The sequence below is a fragment of the Molothrus aeneus genome, chromosome 2 (genome assembly GCF_037042795.1).
Source record: "Molothrus aeneus isolate 106 chromosome 2, BPBGC_Maene_1.0, whole genome shotgun sequence".
NCBI classification, from domain to species: domain Eukaryota; kingdom Metazoa; phylum Chordata; class Aves; order Passeriformes; family Icteridae; genus Molothrus; species Molothrus aeneus.
The window spans coordinates 92,390,647-92,414,805 of record NC_089647.1 but is presented as its reverse complement, the minus strand read 5'-3'; the positions used below and the strand labels follow the sequence as shown (position 1 = coordinate 92,414,805).

General features: G+C 42.6%; 2 protein-coding genes across 6 annotated transcripts in view; one reads left to right on the top strand and one right to left on the bottom strand.

Moving 5' to 3' along the window:
* The window catches only part of NAXD (NAD(P)HX dehydratase), a 51,308-nt gene extending 35,834 nt beyond the window's left edge, over positions 1 to 15,474 (top strand). For all 5 annotated transcript variants that reach the window (XM_066545327.1, XM_066545324.1, XM_066545325.1 and 2 more), the window contains 5 exons: positions 1,538 to 1,588; positions 1,663 to 1,767; positions 2,125 to 2,245; positions 10,675 to 10,795; positions 13,232 to 15,474. In XM_066545327.1, coding sequence (XP_066401424.1) covers positions 1,538 to 1,588; positions 1,663 to 1,767; positions 2,125 to 2,245; positions 10,675 to 10,795; positions 13,232 to 13,382 — 549 coding nt within the window. In that variant the 3' untranslated portion in view covers positions 13,383 to 15,474. The remainder of the gene's footprint in view (positions 1 to 1,537; positions 1,589 to 1,662; positions 1,768 to 2,124; positions 2,246 to 10,674; positions 10,796 to 13,231) is intronic.
* Positions 15,475 to 16,534: 1,060 nt separating this feature from the next.
* Positions 16,535 to 24,159, bottom strand: part of CARS2 (cysteinyl-tRNA synthetase 2, mitochondrial) — a 35,216-nt gene continuing 27,591 nt past the window's right edge. Inside the window, exons 13-15 of the mRNA XM_066545322.1 lie at positions 23,024 to 23,122; positions 19,442 to 19,702; positions 16,535 to 16,699 (exon numbers count right to left, since the gene is read on the bottom strand). Coding sequence (XP_066401419.1) covers positions 16,625 to 16,699; positions 19,442 to 19,702; positions 23,024 to 23,122 — 435 coding nt within the window. The 3' untranslated portion in view covers positions 16,535 to 16,624. The remainder of the gene's footprint in view (positions 16,700 to 19,441; positions 19,703 to 23,023; positions 23,123 to 24,159) is intronic.

The following is a 24,159-nucleotide window of genomic DNA, read 5'->3' as shown; positions in this document are numbered from 1 at the left end:
AAAACCTCCAGACCCACAGGTGAAATGACTTCATATATACTGCTTGTCTCAGATGTTTGTCTGTACATAAACTAATACTGCAGTGGGGCTGTCAGCAGCAGAGCAACTGAAGTTAGTTATTATAGTTATTGGTAGATTTCTATCAAGGCTGTACTCCTTGGGATTTTTCTGGTTTTATTTTAATTGAAGACGTATGTTTACTGTGTGTGATTTGTGTTGGCAGGACATGCCTGCTACAGCAGGCAGAGTGGGTGAGATTGCTTGTTTGTTTGGGTTGCTTGTTGTGGTGGGTTGACCCTGGCTGAATGCTGGGTGCCCATCAAAGCTTCTCTGCCACTCCCCTGCTCAGCTGAACAGGGAAGAGAAAATACAACAAAAGACTCCTTGTGGGTTAAGATAAGGACAGGAGACATCATTCACCAGTTACTGTTATACTGAAGTATTGCAACAAACTCAGCTTGGGGAAATTGAGTTTTATGACAAGTGAAATCAGAGTAGGATAATGAGAAATAAAACTACGTGATAAAACACCTTCCCTCCACCCCTCCCTTCTTCCCAAGCTTATTTTAACTCCAAAACTGTTCATTTCCCTGCTGTCAATGGTGCAGGGGGTCAGGAAATGGATACTCTGGTCAGTTCATCACATATTGTCTCTGCTGCTCTTTCCTCCTTGGGGGCAGGACTCCACATTCTTCCCCTGTTCCACCATGGGGTCCCTCTGACAAGAGACAGTCCTCCACAAACTTCTTCAGTGGATTTCCCATGGGCTGCAGTTCTTCACAAACTGCTCCAACATGGGTCCTTCCCATGGGGTGCAGTCCTTCAGGAACAGACTGCTCCACTGTGGGCTCCTCTCTCCATGGGGCCACAGGTCCTTCCAGGAGCCTCTTTCAGTGCGTGCTGTCCATGGCGTCACAGCCTCCTTTGGGCATCCGCCTGCTCTGCTCCCCTGTGGCTTTCCATGGGCTGCAGGGGCACAGCTGCCTCACCATGAACTGCACCACAGGCTGCAGAGGAATTTGCTCCAGAGCCTGGAACACCTCCTCTTCCCCTTTCACGTGTCTGCAGGGCTGTAGCTTTCACATATTCTCACTCTTCTCTTCTCTGGCTGCAATTGATTCAGCACAGTAACTTTATCCTGTTTTTAAATCTGTGATCCCATCACTGTCAATGATGGGCTTGGCTTGGCCAGTGACAGAACTGGAGCTAGCTGGCATCGGCTCTGTTAGACATGAGGGAAGCTTCCAGCAACTTCTTGTAGAAGCCCTGTGGCCCCTCTTCCCCCTCCCAAAACCTTGCCATGAATACCCAATACACATACCAACTCTGTGGACACTTAACTCAGGGAGAAAACATTGTGACTGTAAAATTAACTGCTGATATAAAACTGTTTTACATTAGTTTGCAGAATATAACAGATCTTTTTCTATCACTTTGTAAAAACAACTTGCATGGTCAGATTTATTGTATGAATTTGGTTTGGATCTTATAAGATATAAATTAACAAGCATATTAAAAGTATCTGCATTTTTTGCAGGGTATTATAGAGAAATCGAAAATGAAAGGAATTCCTATCATTATTGATGCAGTAAGTATTTTATTTCAGTCAGTGGTTTAACATTGAAGAATCTGTTCAGTAAATGTTTTTACTGTGTTTTGCAGGATGGACTGTGGCTCATTTCCCAGCAGCCTTCTCTTATTCAAGGCTACCAGCGAGCTATTCTTACTCCAAACTACATGGAGTTCAGTAGACTGTATGAAGCCATGGTGAGCTGCTTCCCTTTTTTGTATTTATGTATTTAGTCTTTTTGTCCTTAAAAATAAGTAACTTATTACCTGCTTAAATATTATGTGCTATTTCTTGTGTGTGAGGGAAACACTTTCTGGGTTATTATTTCAGGGGATGATTGCCAAAGCAATGCATATTCTTAAACTGAGCTTTTTTTAAAGAAGATCCATTCTCATGCATTTCTTAACACTATACCCATGCAGTGGGTATAGAAAAAATACAGGGAAAGACTGATGATGTTGCTTTTTTCCCCCATGCATATGTAACTAGCATGTGTTAGAATATGTTGTTCTGGTAGCAAAATATGTACTGTGTATGGAATTCTTGTGTTGTAGCTTAGAGACCCCGTAGACAGCAGTGATCATCATGGATGTGTACTAAGACTCAGCCAAGCCATGGGGAATTTGACAGTTGTGCAAAAGGGAGAAAGAGATCTTATTTCAGATGGAGAGAAGGGTAAGTGAAGCCTTCTGCTTTTAGCAATGTGACTGTTCTGTTCTGTTTGCTTTCAGTCAGAGTCCTGTAGAGTGTCTAGCAATTGGCAGTATTCTCATGAAGATTAGAGGGATTGCTGTCTTTGCTGATCACCTTTAGATGATTTGTGTAAATTAACATTTTAAGAGTGCAACTAAAATCATTTGCTGAAAAGAGTTGCTGATTTTATTTTGCATTTATAGATGTTATATTTTACATTACATGGGCATTGAGAAATTAAATAATTAATCTTTGTGCACTGTTTGAAAGTTCTTTGCTGAGATGGTTTATATAAGTGCATCTGTCATTGCTAAATTGATACAAAATAATACCGTTAGTTCAGGATGTATCAGTGTGTGTGAGAAGTGAAGATGTCTTAAGGCTCAGTTCCTTGATCCTGTCCATCATAGGGCTGCAGATTAGCATGTACTTGTATATGTTCTTCACAGCAGCCCTGACAAATTAAAAATTAACTCTAGATTGCCATCACAACAGTCTCATACCAGTATGGTTTAAAGTATACTTAATAAAATTAGCTGCTTGTCTGATGCTTTTTATACTGATCATGTACTGTGATCAGTATAAAATTAATTCACGATTGCCTTCGTCACATTTTGCCTGCATGGTTTTATTTCACATACATAACAAGCAGCAGCTCTGCTTTTAATTGCTTGAAATGCTAATCTCTGATAAATGTTTATGCTGCTTCAGAACTGTTTTGTATATACAGTCAATTTTTCATTACTGGGAGCCATGGAAGTCTTTTATAACAGAAAAGCAGATGTAATGTGACAACTGGTTTGTGCAGAGCCACCTTCCAGGTACCCTGTTAGGGCAGATACTGTAGCAGACTGTGCAACAAGTGGGACCTGGAAGCAGAATGGTTACATCTGTGTGGGAAACATAGATGTACTTCCTCACACAGTACCCAGCTTTCCCCACAGGAAGAATTTTGTGTCATATTTGCAGCCGCAGCAGACTTGATTTGTAACCATGGACAGTCAGGCCAGGCTTAAGGGTGGATGAACTTGGCTGGACTTGACTCCAGTCTATGCCAGCTAGAGAGCTTTAGAGCATTGTAGTTGTCTTCTTCCTCTGCTTTTATGTCAACAATATTCTTTTTATTCAGGATTGTTGCTTTTAAATGAACATTGGGAAGACTGGGTGAGCACTTTAGCTGGAGTACATTATCTAGTATATCTATCAATATGTCTGTTCTCCTTTTAAACTGTTACTCTTGAGATAATTGCATCTCACACCTGCTGGAGAGACAGGACAGGTCTCCAATGTCTCTTGTCATGCAGGATTTAAAAAAAACCCCAGGAAACAAGTGAAGTTCTTTCCAGTTTCAATTTTGAATGTTCATATGTGGCACAAGTTCATGTATGTCTTGTGTGCTTTTGGGGTTTTTTATTGGTTTTGTTTTTATCCCCACCTTGTTATTTGTCTCTGTTGTGTTCTGGTATTTTCTTCTACTAGTGAAGTGGCTTTTGTTTTTGAAATAAGAACAGTTCTGTGCCTTTATAGCAGTTGATTGATGTCCAGCTGTAGGCTGCTTTCTTGTTCTTACCTTGGTGCTATCACTGATGCTTTGTTGGATTACAGACATTACAGGCAGCATTGCTGAGCTAAGAAAGCAGGTTATAATGTCTGTTACAAGAACTGTTTTTAGAGTTTGCATGACTTTGAAGAAGGTTCTTGAGAATTTTGCAGAAACTACAGACTTCACCTTCCTTTTAACAATGTTCTTTGGGTCTGATCTGCTGGTCGTTTTTTTAAAAGCTTCTCAAATGCAAAATTACATTGAGAAAGGAGATTCTACTGTGTGCTCTGTGCCAAACATGGAATATGTTGTCCTGTCACTGACCTCGAATTCTTCAGGTTTTTTTGCTCTTGTTTTTCATCTGTCTCTTCTTTTGATCTGATGTCATTTTTTTTCAGCTAAGACTACATACATCAGGGAAATCCAAGGTTATTGGATTGGGCCAGTGTCCTCTGAGCACAATCAAACATTATGAAAAGATTTGTGTACTCCTCTTGCCTTTTATTTGTCATGTCACCATCCATTTGTAGTGCTTAAGCCCTGCCTATTAGGCATTTCCTGTTTGACCTCCTGTTCAGCATACTGACACTGTAGTTTGCATATATTACTTTTAAACTTTCTCCTTTGGGAAAATACTGCATGTGTGCTTTCCAGGAAAAATAAAAAAAAGAGAAAAGTAAGTCTCAGTGCTCTCCAGGAAAACCAGAAATTGAGAAATTGCAAACTTAACTATGTAACTTTAGTGTTTTATGCTTAATTGTTGAGGAAGGAAGGCTTTTTGAAGATGCCAGATTTTGCAGCAGGAAAGACTGGGTTTGTGAATGCTTTATAGCTTAGAGTGATTGTAATGGTTGTTTTCACAGTAGTTTTATTCATGTGTCTGTAGGAAATGCAGTAGACAGTTTACTTCTGCTACCTGAAGACGGAAAGGGTTACCAGGTGATTTGGTGTCAGGCATTGCTGAAGTACTACTCTCAGCAACAAGCTTTGTAATCTACACAGAGAGGCTCAAGAAATTTTGATTGGAAGCTGAAGTTTAATAAACTCAAAGTAAGATTTAGACAAATTAACTAGTAGAGCCACATACCTGAAACTTTGCTAGATTCACAACTTTGAAGTGTCTGGATACATCTAGAGTTTGTTTTCACAGATCAGACTAGATGGCCTCAGAGTCACATACTGGCCTCTGTGAAAGCAGTAGCAGCCCTCCAGTATAAAGGAGGTTTTTCTAAAATTTGTCTCCATTTCAGTAGTGAGCTGCCAACTGGCCTGTGAACATAATCACCCAGATTTTAAATTAAGTTTTATATACTCTTTTTCTCTTTCCTTTTGCAATTTCACATTATAGCTTGGTCTACAGTTGTTGATTCCCTGCTCTACAAAGATGAGCTTCACCATGCTCTTGGTAGGTGATATCAGTGCCATCACTGACCAGGGTAGGAATGAGTACTCAGCCTATGGGTAAAAGGTAAGTCAGCTTTTATTCACTATGGCACAGCTCTCTAAGGTTATCTTTTTATTATTCTTTGGAGAACTGGTCAATAATAAAGTGTGGTTATACCAGCCTTAGTTCCTAACATGTTTAAAATTTGGTTAGGTCCTTGAATTAGAGTATTTGGATTTTGGTTTTTAAACATTACAGTGAGTTTTTCTGTATTTGACCCTCCTCCCTTCCAAAAGCCAGGCTTTATGGGAACCATCCTGCTACTGCCTGGGACTACTTCTACCTGGAGCCAGTAGCCAAATTTGGTTTAACTTCAGTTGCTCAGGTGCAGCTTTATGGTCAAAAGAAGCAAGGAAGCACATGAGGCAGAATACTGAGTACTGCCAAAGGGCTAAAAAGCCAACTTTTGCCATAAGTCCCCAAGTGCTGCTTCTAATTCCAGCCATTCATCTCACCACACAGCTGGAAATGAAGCTTGTCACTGCCTGGCTCACTCACAGCTGCTGAGCAAATCTCACCTAGATTTATAACTGAGAGATTTATAACTGAGAGATTTATAACTGAGAGGCAGCACCTTTGTCTCCAGTCCTGCTTCTGCAGAATGAGCAGAATGGGGAAGGTGATGGTTCCTGTCCCTGGTGCCACTGTGCTGGCTCTGGCAGTGCAGCCCAGCCAGCTTCTCCCTGGCACTGCCCACCTGGCCCTGCCTCCTGTGCCTAGCCAACAAAACTAATGGAAAATGTGGGACATTTTCATCTCAACTTAAATTAACTGCTCTATCTCGCACTCAAGGACTTACCTAAGTTTTAAAAGTGTGATTAGGGAATAAAAAAGTATAAGCACCCTTTATATAAAAGCCAACTTACATTTTCCACATCAGTTGAGTTGTTTCTCCAGCCAGAGTCATTAAACTTGATTTCCCTGTCTGTATGCAGTCTGGGACATGTTCCTGGGAATCCATGATCTCCAGCTATTTGCTTTTGTGAACTAATTTGCAAAAGGAAAAAGATAAATGTATTACTAGTGTAGATACACGCTAGGTCAGAGATGTATATTGGTAAGAGATTATACTAGAAATCTGATATTGGTCTAAATTTTGCATTGATGGGGCAAAATGATCCTTGGTAGCTACATTATTTGCATAGAAAATGGAAATATTAAGCCTTTTAATTAACCTGGAGTGTGTTTGTTGTGTGGGGTGGCTGTTAGCTGATCCAGTTGGGTTGTATCAGAAGTTAGAATGGTCATGTTTCATCCATGGGTTCCTGACCACATTAGGGTGAGTGTAATACTCTTCCTCTGTAAGAGCAAAACAAGTGCTGGGAATTTGTTCAGGACATCTGAGATTCAGGAGTTAAATTTAAATCTCCAGTCTTTCAGTCTGCCATCTCAATAAATGTGATATTTCACAGAAGCTCTTCAGCCCTCTTGACCACACCTAAACTGTCCCATTTTCACATGTTGTGCTCTAAATGCAAAAGTAAAAACCACCCCAGAGATTAATTTATTTATTTCACTACTGGGTGAACATGGTGAATCAGGAACAAGCAGAAACACACTATCTTTTGTAGTTAGAAAAATTTTGGTTTTCTAATTGTGATGTATCTAGGATCTGGCATTGTAAATGGTGCTGCCTGCATCCAGCCATATCAAAATCTGTACTTCCCAGTTAACTTGTAGTGCTTGAAGTCAGCAAACCTACTGCATTCTGTTTTTTTTCCTTCAAAGAGAGAACAGCTATTTTCAATTATATAAGAGACTGTTGTTTTTTTTGTTTTGTTTTTTAATTAAGCATACAATACCCCTAAATAGGTAATTCTGGGCTTTTGGCAGCAGCAAAATTTAGGCTTTTTTTAAAACTTGGTAATGATACAGCTAGGTGTGACACCATGGTCTGAATGCTTTCACAAATATTAATGTGTATCTTACCATCACTCCCTTTTCAGCACTTCTTGAAGATATCTTAAACAAAGACCTAGTAAATAACTTGACCATAGTTACCCAGAAAGTCTGGGGCAGAGTTTTGAATGGTTTGAAGCCTAAACCTCCTCCTGAATTTTGCTTTACAGTATTCTGTCAGTATGACAGCCTTCAATTTTTTGTTTCTGTTACACTCATTTCAGTACCAATTATTTCCATGGATTTAGGTACACAAGAAATCCATGTGATTATATGTGAGGGACGTGTTGTATTTGCTGCCTAAAGCTCTGGCAGTATTTATGTGATGTTTACTTGCTGAGACTGTGTTGAAACTCTTCAATAGGACTGTGGCTGTTCTGACTCTAGCAGATCTCCTTGCAGGCATTTCTTCAGTGATGACATTTTTATTTCATCTAGCCTTTTCTTCTGATGTGTGTATCCATGTGTGCTGCATGGATAAGTGCTAGGGAGTAGGGTAATTTTTTTTTCCCTGAGAGTTACTTGGTATAAATCAGTTTTCATTAAAAAACTGTCTGCTACTTATACTGAGGTGGTTTTTCTTTGATTCATTAACCTGAGAAATAATGACATCAGATTTGGTTGCTCAGACCTGTTAGAAGACAGAACTGGACACCCTGCTGTAACAGCCAGCTTGACCAGCATTAATTGTGTGTTTCTGTGAGTGGAGCTATAACTGAACCTCTCCATTGTTTTCATCCAGACTGGTGTCAAACTAATTGACCTAGTGGCCCTGGCTGCTGCCCTTTCAGAATTGACACAGTGTGCTGATTTCAGTCTTTGTGGTTTCCTTGTTGTCCCACATGCAGTCATCTTGGTCTCCCCAGCTCTTCCAAGAACCATGTTTTCTATGTTTGCTGATGTACATGATGTACAACACATCAGAACCAGCTTCATCCCCACATAAACAGAGCATTGTGCACCTTTCCAGGGAACAGAGCTGCCCACCTTCTTGGCATCACAGCTGACTATTCAGCCATGTCCAGCTAATCAAGGTCTTGTAACATTGCCACTGCTTGTGACTGCTCAGGGCAACCTAAAGGCATCACCCCTGTGTCCTGAAGGAGCTGCTGGAAGGGTCCTCAGAGCAGGCTCAGACATGCACTGGGGGATGTTGCACTGGCAGAGTGTGAAGACAGCAATTCTGTTTTGCTGCTCTAGGAGAAGGGTGAGAAAAGTATCCCGTGTTGATTTGGCAGTGTGGCAGTTTGTCTTGATGCCACTGTGGGACTCCTTAGATTTTAAAAGCTCTTAATAATGGCTGTAATTCAGAAGTGTTTTTAGATCCTTTTCCCATTGCCTGTTGTCATGTTCATCATCCTTTTATTTTGAGATGTTCTTTGATCAGCCGAGTCGCTGCACAAGAATTGTGTTATATCTCCCTCCTCATTCAAGTGAATTTCCTCTAGTTCTGCTTCTTTGAAGGTATTCCAAGGATTTGTTTTCCAGCATCTGTGTGCAGAGTACAAAGGTCTGCTTTTATTGTTGCCTGTGAGGTAGTCTGCACATATTTGAGACTTACTTTTTAGAACCACAAACAAAAGACCACTTTTTTTTTTTTTTTTTTTTAGCAGAGTATTATAATTGGCCTAGTTTGAGATCTTGCTTTCCTGTACAGCTCAAAAATGACTGGAAGGTTATGGGGGTACAGAATAGTGGCAGATGGTGACATACAGCTAATAAGCAGGGGCTTGTGCTCAGCTGTCAGTCAGAAGGCCCCAAAGCTTTTGAACAGAGGATTTCCATCCTGCCTCCTGCCAGCAGTTCAAGCCCTCAAAGTGAAAATCCTGTGAGATAACATCTTCAAAGTAGTAGAATTGGAGGTAATTTCTCCAAAGCACTGTATTTAAAATAAAAATAAGAATAAATCACTCCACCTAAAGGGGCATACCTTCTTCAGATAGCTAACTCAGAAGGGCATTACACTTGTGAAATTTGACATTAGCTACTGCTCACTGAGAAACACATCCAGAATCTTAATTTGAGAGGGGGAGGGGGAAGGGCAGAAGAGTGATTGGGAAAATGAACTGCTGGCAGGGCTGCAGTGGTGCTGTGCTCCTGGTGACTAATGAATCTTTGCCCTCTCAGTGGCAGCAAACACGCACAACTGCCTGGCCTTGGGAGCCCCACAGTTACTGCTGGAAGGATCACTAGGAAATGGAAGTGAAGTACAATTCTTTGGTGTTGCACATAACAAACTGAAAGGGATTTATTGGCATTATATAGTTTTTTACCACTTGCTAGTTAGAAAGATGTATCTGCAATTCCTTCAGTTCTGTGCAAATTTTTTCCATTAGTTTGAAAAAGAAAAATTATTTCAAATGTTAAAAATATGGGCAGTACTCCCTCTAAAACACCTGAGCTGCTCTGTTTATACTCTTTGGAGAAACTGAGCCCAGGCTTGAGGTAAGAGCTGTTGTCCAAGCAATGCCTGCTCTTGCTTTATCCTTTGCTGGTATATTTGGCATGCTCAGCAACACACAAGGGATTGTGTGCACAGTCCTGAATCCTGCAGTAGCTGACTGGAGATGCTAAGGATCACACTTGGCCAGTCATGATTCTGCCAGCTCTTCCATCCTCCTAGGAGAGGAAAATAATTTCTCCTGGGGTTTTTTTTCGTCAGAACTAAGCAAGGAAAAAGCTAAGGGTAGGTACATACCCACAAGAGAGCTTGGAGAAGGGTAGCAGAATTGGTGCTATTTTCTTTTTATGTGCCTTATATGTCCTCCAGGCTTCCTGCTTGGGCTTGTTGAGAGTGGAGAACAAAGGAGTTAAATGTAGTGAAACCATTTGTGTGTTCCTCATAGTTAAAGCTACACAAAGAGATCAGTTTGATCAAGGTCCTTTGTATATTTAAAATAGAAGTGTAACATCTGATATCCTGACACAGCTTATCCACAGTGACAGTGCTGACAGAAACGTACAGGGATGGTGAGGACACTGTCGATTGGCAGAACAAAAATAAATCTGTCTTGCATGTTCTTTTTACAAAGCCTAAGGAAAGGGCTGTTTCAATAAAATATTTTCATGATGGATACAGTAGAACATTTGAGATTTTAGTTCTGTTTTGCATTTGCTTTTTGTAAACACATTGGTTTACACTGGCAAACTCTGAAGGTCAGAGACCCTGAAGAATTATGTTTGTGCAATGGCTTTGTGGAAGGACCTGGTCAGTTTGGGGTGATGGCTCATGATGCCACATGAATAACTAAACTCACCTGTGCAGGCTGAGTGAAGTGGAAAAAGTGTTCACATTGTGCAATGTTACATGCAAAGGATTAAAAGGTAATGAGAAAAGTATTTAAAAAATGTTAATGCAATTATTTTTTTTAAGAACAGTGTATTTCAGTGTATTCTGCTGCCTGTGTTAAGTCTCCCACCTGTTAGTTGCTGTGTGCCTCAGAGGGTAACCCTGGCAGCTGCAGTGCTGTCACTGTAGGCAGAGGGATAAAGGCACCTGACTGCTTTTGGTTTGTGTGTTCACAGTTCTTGTGTGCAGCCACGAAGGAAGCAGCCGGAGATGTGGGGGACAGGGGGACCTCCTTTCTGGTTCTCTTGGCGTCTTGGCACACTGGGCATTTGTTGCTGGAGCTGAAAAAACAAACGGGTATGAATATTAATTAATAACTTAATTGCTGTGAGTTTGTGTTCACCTATGGCAACTGTTGTAGACCTGCTGTTATATGAATTCCAAATGAAATTGGAGATTTTGGTAAGAAAGTATACATGTACTTTTAAAAAGTATAAGGGTGTTCTAGAACAATCTACATAACAGTAAGAATTATAATAAGACAAACCTTTCAGTAATCTAACATCTCCCAAGTCTGAGGCAGAAGAAGAGCCTCTGGATCTGTTCATAAGGACATTTATGTATGAGGTATGTGTTTTCAAAACTTTGGAATGTAGGCAGAAAGTAGAAAGGATAAATACGTGGTAGTCATTGGCAATAACATCTCTGTAATTCAAAAGACATGTTGTTTGGCTTTGTTTTTTCTATTTTGGTGAATCCTCCTGCTGTGTAATTCAGGGGAGCAGGTATGTTGAAACTTGCAAATAAAATACAATTTCAGAGAGAGTAAATCTTTTAAGGCCAAATGGCAGTCCACTCTGGTTGTACATAAAGCAGCCATGCAGATGGCTTTTGGCTTTTTAGTTAAATGATGTCAGTTCCTGCTGAACTAGCTGGTTCAGATAGTCATGGAGTCTTTCTGTGCAAGCATCAGCTTCAGATAAAGTGGAAAGGAATGTTAGCAGTCAGGGAGTTACAGTTCCTTTTCTCAGTAGGTCAGGGGCTATGGAAGCTTGAGGAGTGCAGACCTGTAGTCTTTGGGATGCTGCATGTGCACAGTATCAGATATCCCTGGGAGTTATCCAGGCTGTGTTTGTGTTACCACAAGGGCACTGCACAAGGTGCCTCAGGCTTCAAAATTCTGAAGTCTAACGTACACAATCTTGGTTTCCTTTGTCATTCTGGGTATCTGAATTTGCAGCTGCCACTAAAGGAGGAATTCTGTTTTAAGTCATTAAAAGAGTGACTTCATTTTTGCATGGGGTACAGCACAGCAGTATTAAACTGTTGGAGAGATTAGCAAACACAGCATGTGTTTTCCAGGCTCTCCTGACTTGAGGTCCTGTGGCTTTTCTAAACAGCTCGCTCCGAAACTCCTTTATTTTATAGATGAAGGAAAAGTACAATTGGCATCAGCAGTGCATTGTGTGTCCTGCAGTGGTGTTAAGGTGACCCTTCACAGACACCTGCTGTACCAATCCTGCCTACCTCATGTGTTGCAGGAAAGGAGGAGCTTTTTGGGTTCAGTGAGTCAGGGCATCCAATTGGAGACTGCACTGCAGGCAGTCCAGCCAGTCCTTCCAGCTTGTGCCTGCCTCTGGCATTTCAGAATGAGTCTGTACAGAGAGGTTTTCAAGTACTGACTTTGTGCTGGCTTTCAGGGGTGCTAGTGGTACAGTAGGTAGGATTCCTCACTTGAGAAAGCTGATGTGTTTGGTGCTTTAGCAGCTTTGAGCCCAGGAGCCTGTACACAGCTCATGTTTCAGAGCAGTGTTTGGGCACCCAGGATTAACTCTCAAGGTGTGTTAAATACTCCTGCACCTTGATGAGTACATGGAGATTTTGTTTAGTGTAGCACCTAATTGTAAAGTCATGTCCTGCTTTGTCTGTGTTTTACATTGGGATCCTTCACAAAACTCTCACTTGGCAGGAGTCAGGAGGTCTTCAATGTGTTCCAGGCAGCAATGCTCAGCTGAGGTTTCTGTGAGGTCTTTGTGAGGTTTCTGATCGGCCAGACCTGAAGCACAGCACTGGCTGCTGAACTATTCTGCAGTTGTTTTCTGTTTTAAGGCAGCAGAAGTGACTCCCATGGCCCAGCCTATGAAAAGATGCTCTGGAGGTGAAGGGTGGAGGTGGCTCTGGAGTGTGCTGGCTTCTGTGGGGGAGGTTCAGCATTGCAGATCTCGGTCTGGGTACACTCTTGGGCAGTTCATAAGTGTGTAGGAGGCATTACAGCAGTGCTTTAGCTTGTGTTGTGGTCTTCACTTGCCACTGTACCCCTTTTAAGGTGATCTAATGAAGGCCCTGGAGCAGTCTTTATGGCCCTCCTGAAAATCATCTCTTGTCTGCATCCCCACCTCTCCAAGACAAAAACTAAATGGAGTTACCCAGAGAATGGAAAGGGGGTTGAAAGGCTGTCAGGTGAGCCTTCAGTCTTCCTCTGAAGGAGAGCATGAAGCTTCACATCAGTTAAACTAGACATGGAACACCTTCCCCACTTTTTAAGCCTGTTGGCCTTTTGGGTGCTTTGGCCCTGGTGGTGTTTCTCATCACATGCTGTGCCATGGGTAGGAAAGAATTTAATTTAAAAAATTCAGACAAATTTAGTGCAAGAGTGAGAACATGTTTGCTTAAGAGGCCTTCCTGGCACTGCTAACATTTATGGGTATAAAGATGATGTCCACCACCTCACAGATTGCACAGAAGCGTTGGGATTCTCTTTATAATGTTGTTCTTTGGTTTCTTTCCTTTCAGTCAAAATCCCTTTCTAGTGGCTGCATTTGGAGCTTGCTCTCTCACAAGGCAGTCTAACCAGCAAGCTTTTCAGAAATTTGGACGTTCAATGACAGCCTCTGACATGGTTTCAGAAGTTGGAACAGCTTTTAACAAACTTTTTGAAACCTGAAGCCAAAGCAGCAGAGAAGAAGAAAATGTACAAGCAAGAGTAATTACATGTACCGTAGAATTTACATAATGCACCCTTTCAAGTACTGTAGCAGCATTGGTATGTTAGGTAGATTTTTTTATTTTTAAGAATAGAAAAATATGATTAATGTAGATATTTTTTAAGAGTTTGGGATACAAAAATGTTTTGGCTGAAATAAGCTGTAGTTGCAGATCTGTTATAATATAATAAAACTGAACTGAAAGTATTCCTCTGTTCTTTTTGATAGTTATTGAGCAATAACTAAAGTGTGAACAGCAAAAAAAAAAAAATGCACTTGATACTTAGAAGAAATTCTTCCACCAGCTCAACTGAATTTTTTGGATTTCACCAAGGTTGTCACTTGTCATTCTTAGACCCTCTGTCTAGAATTAGCTATTGCACTTCATTTTTTGCCATGCTAGTAGAATAAGAAGCAAAAAGTAAGCCTCTTTGGAAAGGGAATGCATGAGAGTTGCTGTAGATTTTGAATGTAATTAGTTGCCTTTTCCCATTCCCGGTCCTAGAGGCAGCATTCGTTTAGACAAGGCATCCCTTCCTGCAATGTCTTCTTATTTTTTTTAAGTTCCCCCTTGGCAGAATAAAGATATGCTATAGTTATCTTGGCAGTAAAATTCATTAAACAATAATTAGGCTTGCCTGGAAAAGAAATAAATTTCTGTTTCTTTATCTGGTCTTGACTCAGCACAATGAACTTGTGAAATTGTCATTTGGAGAGGTACTAGGTGGGGCACGAAACTCAGTGATACCCAGCAGAACTGGTTCAGCTCTCAGTGATCATGGAACAGTGAAGTGCTTCTAAAACTGCAGCTGCCTGCTGGGTTAGAGCTCAGAGCAGCCCAGCACACAGATCTGTAGGTGGACAGCAGTGAGCCAGCAGGAATACAACTTGGAGGAACAAAAGGCAGCCCAGGGCTCGTACCTGTGCCTTCACAGCACACTGCAGGCAGCATGTGCTGCAGGTCAAAGGCAGGAGCAGAAATGGTGGTCTGTGTTTGAGCTTCAGGTGCAGTCCTTAGCACTGCAAAAAGCAGAAGATTTTAGAGCAAAAAGCATAGAGGCTTTTACTTATCTTTGCAGGACAGACAGCCACTGTCAGGGCCACACTGATCTGGCACACTGGCAGAGCAGGCAAGCATTAGGTGTAAAGCAGAACTTCTGTGGGATTTTGAACAGGACCATTCCTTAAATTTTTGGAGATTTAGTCAAAGCTTGTAGAGATTGAACCTGACTGGAGAGGGAGGCAAGTTCATGCAAAGTAAATTTAAATGGGTGCTGCCCTTGACCCTCCACTCCAGCTCCAAGAGTTGCTGCTCATTAAAGCTCTGGAACAAGCACATAATGCATCTGGATCCTGCAGGGGATGTTTCCTGCTCAGCACAGCCACCCCTGCAATGCTCTCAGCTGGAATGTGGTGTCTCAGACCAGTCAGACTGTTCTCATTCCTTGCAATAGCTGCCTGCAGAAAGCACCCAGAATCAGAAAGGCTACTCCAAGTATTTCCCTTCAGCCCTTAGAGTTGGTATTTATGGATGCACTGTGACTACTACCTCACCCTGATGCATTTTTCTTTTTCTTATTAAACCAGTTACCTATTTTTAAAATAGGTTTTTAAGTGTTTGCTTGTGTTGCTCTATGAGGGTTCACAGACTACTCTTAAGAAATACGGTTTTAGTGTTTAATTTAAGCAGTTTTGTAAACTGTCTGCATCTTTGAGGAAACTTAAGCTATTAATCCTCCCCTTAAATGTATTTGAGAAACCTGACTACTTTTAAATGAAATCAGAAAGTTAAAACTGATTTTTAAAACAGCTGCTGCCTTTAAAATAAGTGATTTTTTTCTTGTAATTAGAACATCAGTGGTATTATAATGATGAGTAGGCGAAGTCAATCAATTAACAGAGCTCAGTACAGATTTCAACTTGCCCTGTTTTAAAGCTACACAGAAGTTGTAACTCCGTTATTCACTAATGTATACGAATTGTTACAATTTTTAAACATTCTGGAAATGTAGCAGTTTCTTTTGGTAGGAAATAAAAATAATAGCAAATGGACTGGACTTTGTTTGGTGTGTGCTGATCCCATTTCCCACAGCAGCTGAGCTGCTGCTCACCATTCACTCTGTTTTGCTGGAACAACACTGCCACGAGCAAATGTACAATACCAGCTGTGTCAAATAAGCACCTGTGCCCCAGTGCTGAATGAAGAGACACCCCACTCTTCTCCTGAAGTGCAGATAATGGAGAAAGGGAGTAGAAAACAAGCTACACATTCTATTCTCAACAGTATAAGAGAAAGCCTTTATCCTTATGAACAGACACTTTGAAAACACACAAGTGCCCTGTAGATGAACCCATGTTTTTGGTTCTTACGTTTTTGTAAACTGATTTAAAGAAAGTGCAGGTACCAGGTAAGTACCAGCCCTGTATCACCACAGGCCCTAGAACACAGCTCACCTCAGGTGTAAGAGAGGCTCTGCCCATACCCACAGCAGCCATGGCCAGCAAAAAGGTAACTGAACAGGTAAAAACTAAATATACTTTATACTAATATATATATATATATCTCCTAATTTTATCTTCCTAATTCTGGAGAGATCCTGAGCGTGCTACATTCCCAGTGCTAGAGAAGTCTCCTTGTATTCTGTGCAAAAGCAAACAAAAGTACCAAGCCTTACAGGTAACTGGATACCATCATATTACAGGTAAAGGTTTCACAGGATCAAAGCAGCACCACTGCAATAAGGAAATACTTTGAGGTTAAAAGTATCCCCCATTCCTATGTCTGAGAGGAACAGAATTGTCAGACCAAAAGGCATAAAACTCAAGTGTTTTCATCTTAAAGACAGGCCTAAGTTCTTGCCTCTGCCTTCACAATGTTTAAACTCTGTGTCAGGTTAGCAGCACGGGCTGAGGGCAGGTGACACAGCCTTTGGGCTGGGGCACATTCTGCAGCAGAACAGACCCATGCCTCATGGTGTTAAATCAGCTCAGCTGCTCCTGTGCTGCCTTGCACTGTGGATGCTTCCACCACCTGTGCTGCAAGGCCTGTATTTATTTACCAAGTACTAGTGCCAACAGTTTTCCTCAAATTACATGCTATCCTTTTTAGCCATTCTGTTCAACAGATTTTATTTTGAAAGAATTAGTATTTACAACAGTTGCTGAAGTAGCTGAAATAAAAAACAAGTCCAAGGATGAAGGATCAGCTTTTTTTCTCAGTCTGCTTCTCTGTCTGCCCTCCTTCCACAATTTCCCAGGTTGAAACAGCAGCTCTGTCCTGTAAGAGAAAGTAAGCAGGTCAGTCCAGCCCAAGTGGATCACAGGTTTTTTAACCAAGATTCACTCAGCAAAGCTGCTCATTCAATTGAGCAAAAGAGGTGGGAATATAATCTCACAGGAATGCCACTGCTACTAATAATGCTCAGAGTTTGAAACAAAACTAGACAATTTTTCCTAGCTCAGAGGGAAGAAATACAGAGTAGAAATGTCACCTCTTCAGCATGGAATGCTGCAGGGGAGTGCAGCCTCTCACATGAGTAGCTACACTCATGCAATTGTATTTTCAAGTCTCAATGGCTCACGTTCCTTAAAAAACACTCAATACATATGAATGTACTGCTGACCATGTCTGATCTGAACTCAGGACAGAAGCCTGTTGATTTTAATCTATCTAATGTGATACTGTCATATTTCTGAAAGGCAATATTACAGCTAAATTGAACATTCTATTTAGAACCAGCTGTTTGCAACGGTTGAAAATTAAAGTTAATCTGAACATTGACACACAATGATGTTCCATGAGTGCTGACTCATGAGAGCAGCTGGAATTGTTGAATCTTTTTTTACATGAAAATGAAAACTTTTTGATGCCTAAATACATTTCACTTGGTAGCACAGCTTCCAAGCATGCCACAATGACAAGAAAAGACACATGGATTTTTTTAATCAGTCTGTTGCAAGATATGTAACTTCAGCCAACATCCTTTGCAATGACCAACCTGACAGAAGAAACCAGACTAGGGAAATCACAAGCTAGAACCTGAAAGAGGAACTACCCTTTCTACAAAGCTGATTTTTAAGAAAATTAGGCTTCTATTCAAGCCACCCCTTTCCTGCCCTGCCTCCAACCAGGGGGGTCCCAGTCTGCACTGGATGGAGCTGAGGCTTGTCTGCTTCATCTCTTCTGCTGCTTTTCCACCTGCACATGGACTTCAGAAGTTGCTGCCTTGCTTGAGCCTCACGTGACAGAGGGCAGTGTGTTGGCATTAATGCATGAATGGTGTGAGGCTCAAACATTTTGTGGAAATGAGGGGCTGGGCAGAAATGAGAAATTCACATAGCTTCCTCAAGCAATTATTAGGCAAGCAGGACCCCTGTTAGGTGCTGTTCTACCAGGGCATTTTTGGCATCAGCTGCCCCAGCCAGGCAGACTCATGCTGAGCAAGAGGGTGGGGAGAGTCCTGCTTTGTGTAGGCTGTGTCTCCTTGCACACATGATTTAGTGAGCCTGTGTGAGGAATTGCAGAGCTGCATCACTCAGCTTGCAGGACTCTTTGGGATCTGCAAGGTGTAAGCTAACTTCACAACACACCTTCAGACACTTCCACAGTATCAGCAAAAAAAAGCAGGAGTTCAGCTTTGGATGCTTGCTCTGTGTGTGCTCCTAAGTGCATTTGTGCTTTGTCTTCTGGAGCAATCTAGTCTGGGTCAAATTATGCTGAGCTTCATGTTATTAAATTTTTTTTTTTAATGAATGGAATGGTTTGAATCCTGGATCATTTGTGGGGTTTTCAAATGTAAATCTCCTTAAAAACAAACCAAAACAGATCTGCAAAAGGATGGAGGTGGAGCTGCAGCATTTTCCCAATAAATGAAAAGACAGGCTGCTTCTCCAAGACTTTGTCTCAGCACAGTTGTTTGGATTTGCAACTTGCTTGGCAGGTGAGTGTAGTGGGGATTTACAAACAAGTTAAAGGAAGCAGATGTTGCAGTTTCCCTTTCCTTCCTCAGCTGCAGCTCACCACCACCAGCACCATGCCCTGGCCCTCACCCCGGATTGTGCCGGCACGTTCGCTGCCACCCAAGAGAGGAGAGCGCCGACCGCGCTGCGCTGCAACAGGAGCGGTGACCAGTGACAGCCCTCAGGCTCAGCAGCTGGAGCATGTGTGCTGTCACTCCCTGATGTCACTGTGCTTTCCATCCTCCCACTGGTGGAACTATGGAACCAGACCTGCCAGCATCCGTTCCCAAGGAAAGGAAAAATGGACAGTATAAACTGGATGGAGGGAGAGAATGCAGAGGATTATTCTGCACTCAAGGAGCAACACTGACCCTCACCTCACAGAAGCAAGAAGGGCAATGACCAAGAGGAACTGGAAGAAGCAGCACTTAAGGAAATAATGCAGGTCCTTGGAAGAAGGAGAAGGCAGTAATGCCATAGAGGGTCTTCTCCCAAGCCAGAGATGCCATTGAGATAATGGAAAAGAACACTGGCATTAGGTGTAGGCTAAAAGTAGAAAGCAGGAAGAGAGAGGAGTGGTACAGGAATTGGGCAGAGTCCCCATGGCTCAGGAACAATTGGAAATGAAGCTGCTGAAGATGGAAGAGGCTTTCTCATGAAGACTTATTTTTGGTGGGAAGTGTGGGCTAGGTAGAAGGAAGGCATTATTTTCACAAGTCATCTTGCTTTACTTTCCAGTTCTTTTGCAATCTTTAAAGCTGCACACATTACTCACACCCTTCCTTCTGGACTGAACTTGGGCAACTTAGAGATTTCTGAATATTATGAGATTATTAGTGGCTTGCATGGAAACACAACAACAAGGCTGAGGGGGAGCAGAAGAGAAGGCAGCAGAAGAGAAGTATAGCCAAACAAGGGCTTGACTTCCACCTCCTGCTACTGCAGTCGCACAGGGAGCAGGGCACCACACCACAAGCTGCTGAAGGGGAATGAAGGACAAAAATATGTGTTATCTTAAAAAGTGATTGAGAGTCTCACAAAGAGAGTTACTGTCTTCTACCTTGATGTGGATTCCAAAGGCAGCAAGGTCTCCACGCAGACTGTCACAAGCCTCCAAGAGGGGCTTTCTCTCCTGCATTAACTGCTTCCTCTTTTCCTTCTGCTCCTGTTTGGATCCCTGGGCTCCTGCTGCACCCTCCACTGGCGCAGCGTCCGCTGCTTCAGGCAGAGCCAGCGCGTAATGCCGGACCTTGGAGCGGAACCTCACCAGCTCTTCAATGACATTGGAGAGCACTGCAGACTTGTCTCCTCCCACAGCCACCTAGAAATCAAACAGAGGGCTTTACAAACATCTGAGATTAAAAAAATCAACCCCATCTCCATAGCAATGTGACTTTATCACCTCTCTTGGTTGTGCATCTTCAATATATTGGTAGGATTAAAATGTCACTGTCTCACTAATGCTGGACAAAAAGTTACAGTGGAGTCACACTTGGGAGTAATTCAGCATATTCCTGCACAAGAAAGCATTTACCTTGGAGCAGAGTGCTCTCACATGAACACAACACACAGCATAACTCATCTCCACAGGAAACCCCGGATACGCCAGAAACGTACGTAACTTAAAAAGGGATCTGACAAGTTAATGTAAAGAAAGGCCTGGCAACAGGAATCCAACACAGCAAGGGAAGCCTAGCCACCAGCTCAGACAGCTCCTTGGCTCTAGAAGTCCAAAGAAAGAGAATACATCAGCCCCTTACTTTGTCTGAGCTCCAGACCTCCTTCAGGAAACACAAACCAGGAAAAGTAAGTATTTTGCCCTTAAGTCACCAGTCCATCCTATCCTTTCTCCCTTCATCTTTAGAAACCCTTCCCAAATCCACAGAACTTTCATCTGATCCACATTACCCAAAGTTTCAGCCACTCAAAAAAACCTGAGAGAAGCAGCAGCTACTGCACCCAGGGCATGGATATTTCCTGGCTGCAGCCAAGCCCCTTCCTCCCCTCAGCCACTTCCAAGCTTCCCTGGCCTCCTCTGGCTTGGCAGGAGTCTCACTGGTCAATGCTCAGCAAAGGAACAGACTCAGTCCTGCTCCAACAGCTGCCAGGATGGGAGCTTGGCAGTCAGCTGAAGAGGAAGGCCACTCCTCAGCACTGGCACAGCCAGGCTCCTGGTCTTGCTCTTGGCAGAGACACCATCTCTGTTTCTCATTAGAGGCAAACTCCCAAGGGGAGGAAAAGGAAAAACCTCCAAGAAACAAGAGAACCTCACCGCGGTGTTTTATCACTGGGACACGAGAGTGGGAGCACAAAGCACACCAAGGCCACGGGCAAAGCTCCTGGCAGCAACATCATCTGGGAGCAGAAGGGCTGCTGAGTAATTAAAGTCAGAAGGGTCTGGGTTTAGTCACCAAACAGCAGGATGGAAATGAAAGGGAGCAGAGCTTCAGAGGTCACAGACAAAAAAGAGGAGCAGGAGGAGGAAGTGAGGGGGAAGCTATTGAAGATAAGAGTGTGAAATGCAGTGAATTCCTCAAGCTTTCAAAACATGTAACCATACTAAAGAAGTTTAAGAGATTGAAAAAGGTAATAAATCTAAGTGTCAGAAACACTCCACAGTAACCTGTGGCAGGATAAATAGTTAAATACAAAAGGGAAAGCCACAATGGCTTTGGGAGCAAGAAACATGCCTCTAGAAACACCACTGAAAGAGGTCAAACCAGGCACCTACTGGAGTTAGAGCCTTCAAAAGGAAGAGCAGCTTTAGGAGATGAACCAGTCTGCCACATAAAACAGCCTCTCAGGGCTGATCTCAAATTTCTGGCCCTTTCTTACTCCACAGACTGGCCCCAGCTGCACCTGCAATACACTCAACACTGCACTCTTTGGGAGAGCAAAAGCTTCCCAGCTCTAAAGCAGGCACAATGGTTTTCACTCATCACCTTTCCACATGGATCCATCTTACCTCCCTGTGGATAAGATCTTCTCTTGCCAATGCAGAGAGAGAGACAGGCTCTCTTATTAATACAGCCACTAGACTGAGATGAGCCATTCCTTAGCATCCCCACTGATACTTCAGAAGCACAGGCAGCTACATTAGGCTGATTAGCTGAGATGAATCCCAGCTCAGGAGCAAGACAGACCCACAGGCTACATGCAAACATCCAAACAAGGGGGCCCAAACACTGCTGCCTGTATCCTCTGCACTGTCAGCACAGCAGTGTCCAGGCCAGGCAGCCCTCTCCCACACGTGGCAGCACCCACTGTGGTCAGGGACTGCTCCTGGCAAGCTGCATGCCTGGGGCTACCTGGCTAAGAGGCATGAAAGGCTGGATGCTGAGCTGTTCTGGCTGGTCTCAGAGTCAGGGAGCAACTCCTACACCATTTTATTTACTAAACTGTGGTAGCCCATGGACCTTTCTGATGAAGATTTTGACAGATTCCTTTACTGCAAGGTGAAAGAGCAGAGGAACAGAGAGGAGTCTGATGAGCTGCTCCTTTCTTCCTGCTTATCTCAGACCAGCATCTTCTGCTGATCCTCCTGCCACACAGAGAAAGGGACTAGCACAGCCTAAAACAAAGAAAAGCATTCAGATACTTGTTTCAGCAAAAATATAGGTGCAGCAGATGCCTGAATACAGACAGCCCAGAATCTGGAGGAATGACTTTGCCATCCAGCTAACAAAAAAATGTAAATGTTCAGTATGCCACTAAAAATTAACATGCAAACTATGGGCTGTGAGGAGTAACACACAGCCAAATCACATCCAGACACTGTTTTGAAAGAAATTTTGTGAGAAAATCCATGGAGGCAAACTAAATAAAAACATTTACCACTATACTGCCTGATTTTCAAAGGATGAATAATGTTACATTTTCTTACTCTCTTGTCCCCCTCCCCAAAATAACTGTTCTGTTTTGCAGAACAGTTTCTCTACAGAAAGTTTTCCACTGCTTTGCATTCAGCTGCATATTTGAGCAGGAGAGGAGCAAAGAACACCCTGCTATTCTCCAACACCTTGTGTCATTTTAAATGCTTCCATACATTGGGATATCACCCCCATATTGATGACTCTTCTTCCCATTCAGTAGTTTGCTTTGAGCTGTTCTCTCCTTTTTTTTTTCCTCTCCCCATTCCTATCTTTCCAAGAACTAGTTATGTAAGCTCATTGTCCTCCCCTCCCCACATCCTCCCCATGGCTCAAGGCAGAGCAGCCCCTTCCCCTGGCTTTCTGCAGAGGAGTGGGACCCCTCACAACTGCAAACATTCACACAGCTATCAAAGCCACCCTGGATGCAACCATCAGGAAGAAGAGAAAAAGCTGAGGAAAGCCAGACATAACAGGACGATGTAACTGCCTCCAATGCTAACTTTTTCTTGTTTCATTCCTCAGTCTTTCATTTCCACAGCAAAACTGGTGCAGAAGTCACATGGGAACACCTCCAAGAACTAAAAAGCCCCCATTTTGTTCCACCTGCTCGTACACTCTCCTAAAACACCAGAGGAGAAAGTGCAAGCAGTGCAGAAAGGTTTACTAAAACCATAAATAACTTTGTTACATCCCATGCTTTCAGAAAGCACTCTATGAAACACTGGGGCTGCTACCATATCCTCGAACACATAGAAGAGATATTTCATTACCTGTCTTTCCTCAAAGGACATCCCAAGGGCACTGAAAAAGCCTTCAATATAGGAAATAATGCTTCCATACACAACAGAGCTTCTAGGAGATCCAGCATCCTGTTAAGAAAACACTCAAAAGAGATTGTCCAGTCAATACATATTACAGAGCCCAGCATCTCTCTGCAGCTTAGTCCACAAGGGAAAACTACTACTAATTATAAAGATCTACCTCTATCAGGAACACCTGCCCAGACAAGCAATCTTACAGAGATACAAAAGCACCTCACAGCACAAAGGGAAGGGATTTAAGTAAGCAAGGGAAGGGAAGAGCTGATCACCAGCCTGTGCAGCAAGAAGAGATGTGAGAAGCTGCCACACATTACACGTGTGCAGTAAATTAGAACTAAAAATAGCACTTCTGGGCATGAAAGGGCTGTGTGTATGGAAACAAAATAAAAAGAACAAAATCCCACATTCATGGACACCTATAATATAAAAGATTAAAACCAAATTCTTTGAGTATCTTATTGATTTGATCCATGTGGAGGCCCCTTTGAGATAGTGTATGGCATTTTGTCATGCCCTGGTAGCAGCAGCAATCAGCAGCAGCAATACAATAAGGATTAAATGACAGACTGAGGAGCCATTTAAGAGACTAACCCCTGTCTAAAAAATAAGAGTGATGACATGCACAAGCTAATCAGCAGCTGGTACTGGATTTTATCTGACATCTTCACTAAGGCCTGAGATAAGCTATAGTCTAAAATGTATAGGAAGGTCTGAACTGGGAGGAGCTGGAGCAGGCCACTGGGAGAAAGGAGCAGGAGTGTGCCATCTAAGGTGGGAAATGCTTAGCAGGAAGGCTAAAGAGAGGAATAAGTAGTTATGTGGATTTACTCACAGTTCTTAAGGAATTTTACTTTACTACACATGTAATGAAGAGGGAACACTTCCAGACAGCTGGGATGTACCCAGAAAAGCTCCACCACCTCAACCAGAAATCCAAGTCAGCTGCCCCACAAATATCCCATCCCATTCTCAACAAAACAACTGACAGGAGGAGTTCGGGGGGAAGAAGCAGTGACTGACAAAATGGGGGTAGTTGTATCTAGGAGTGGCAATGCCATTACAGATCCCTGCTGCAGAGTGTTTCA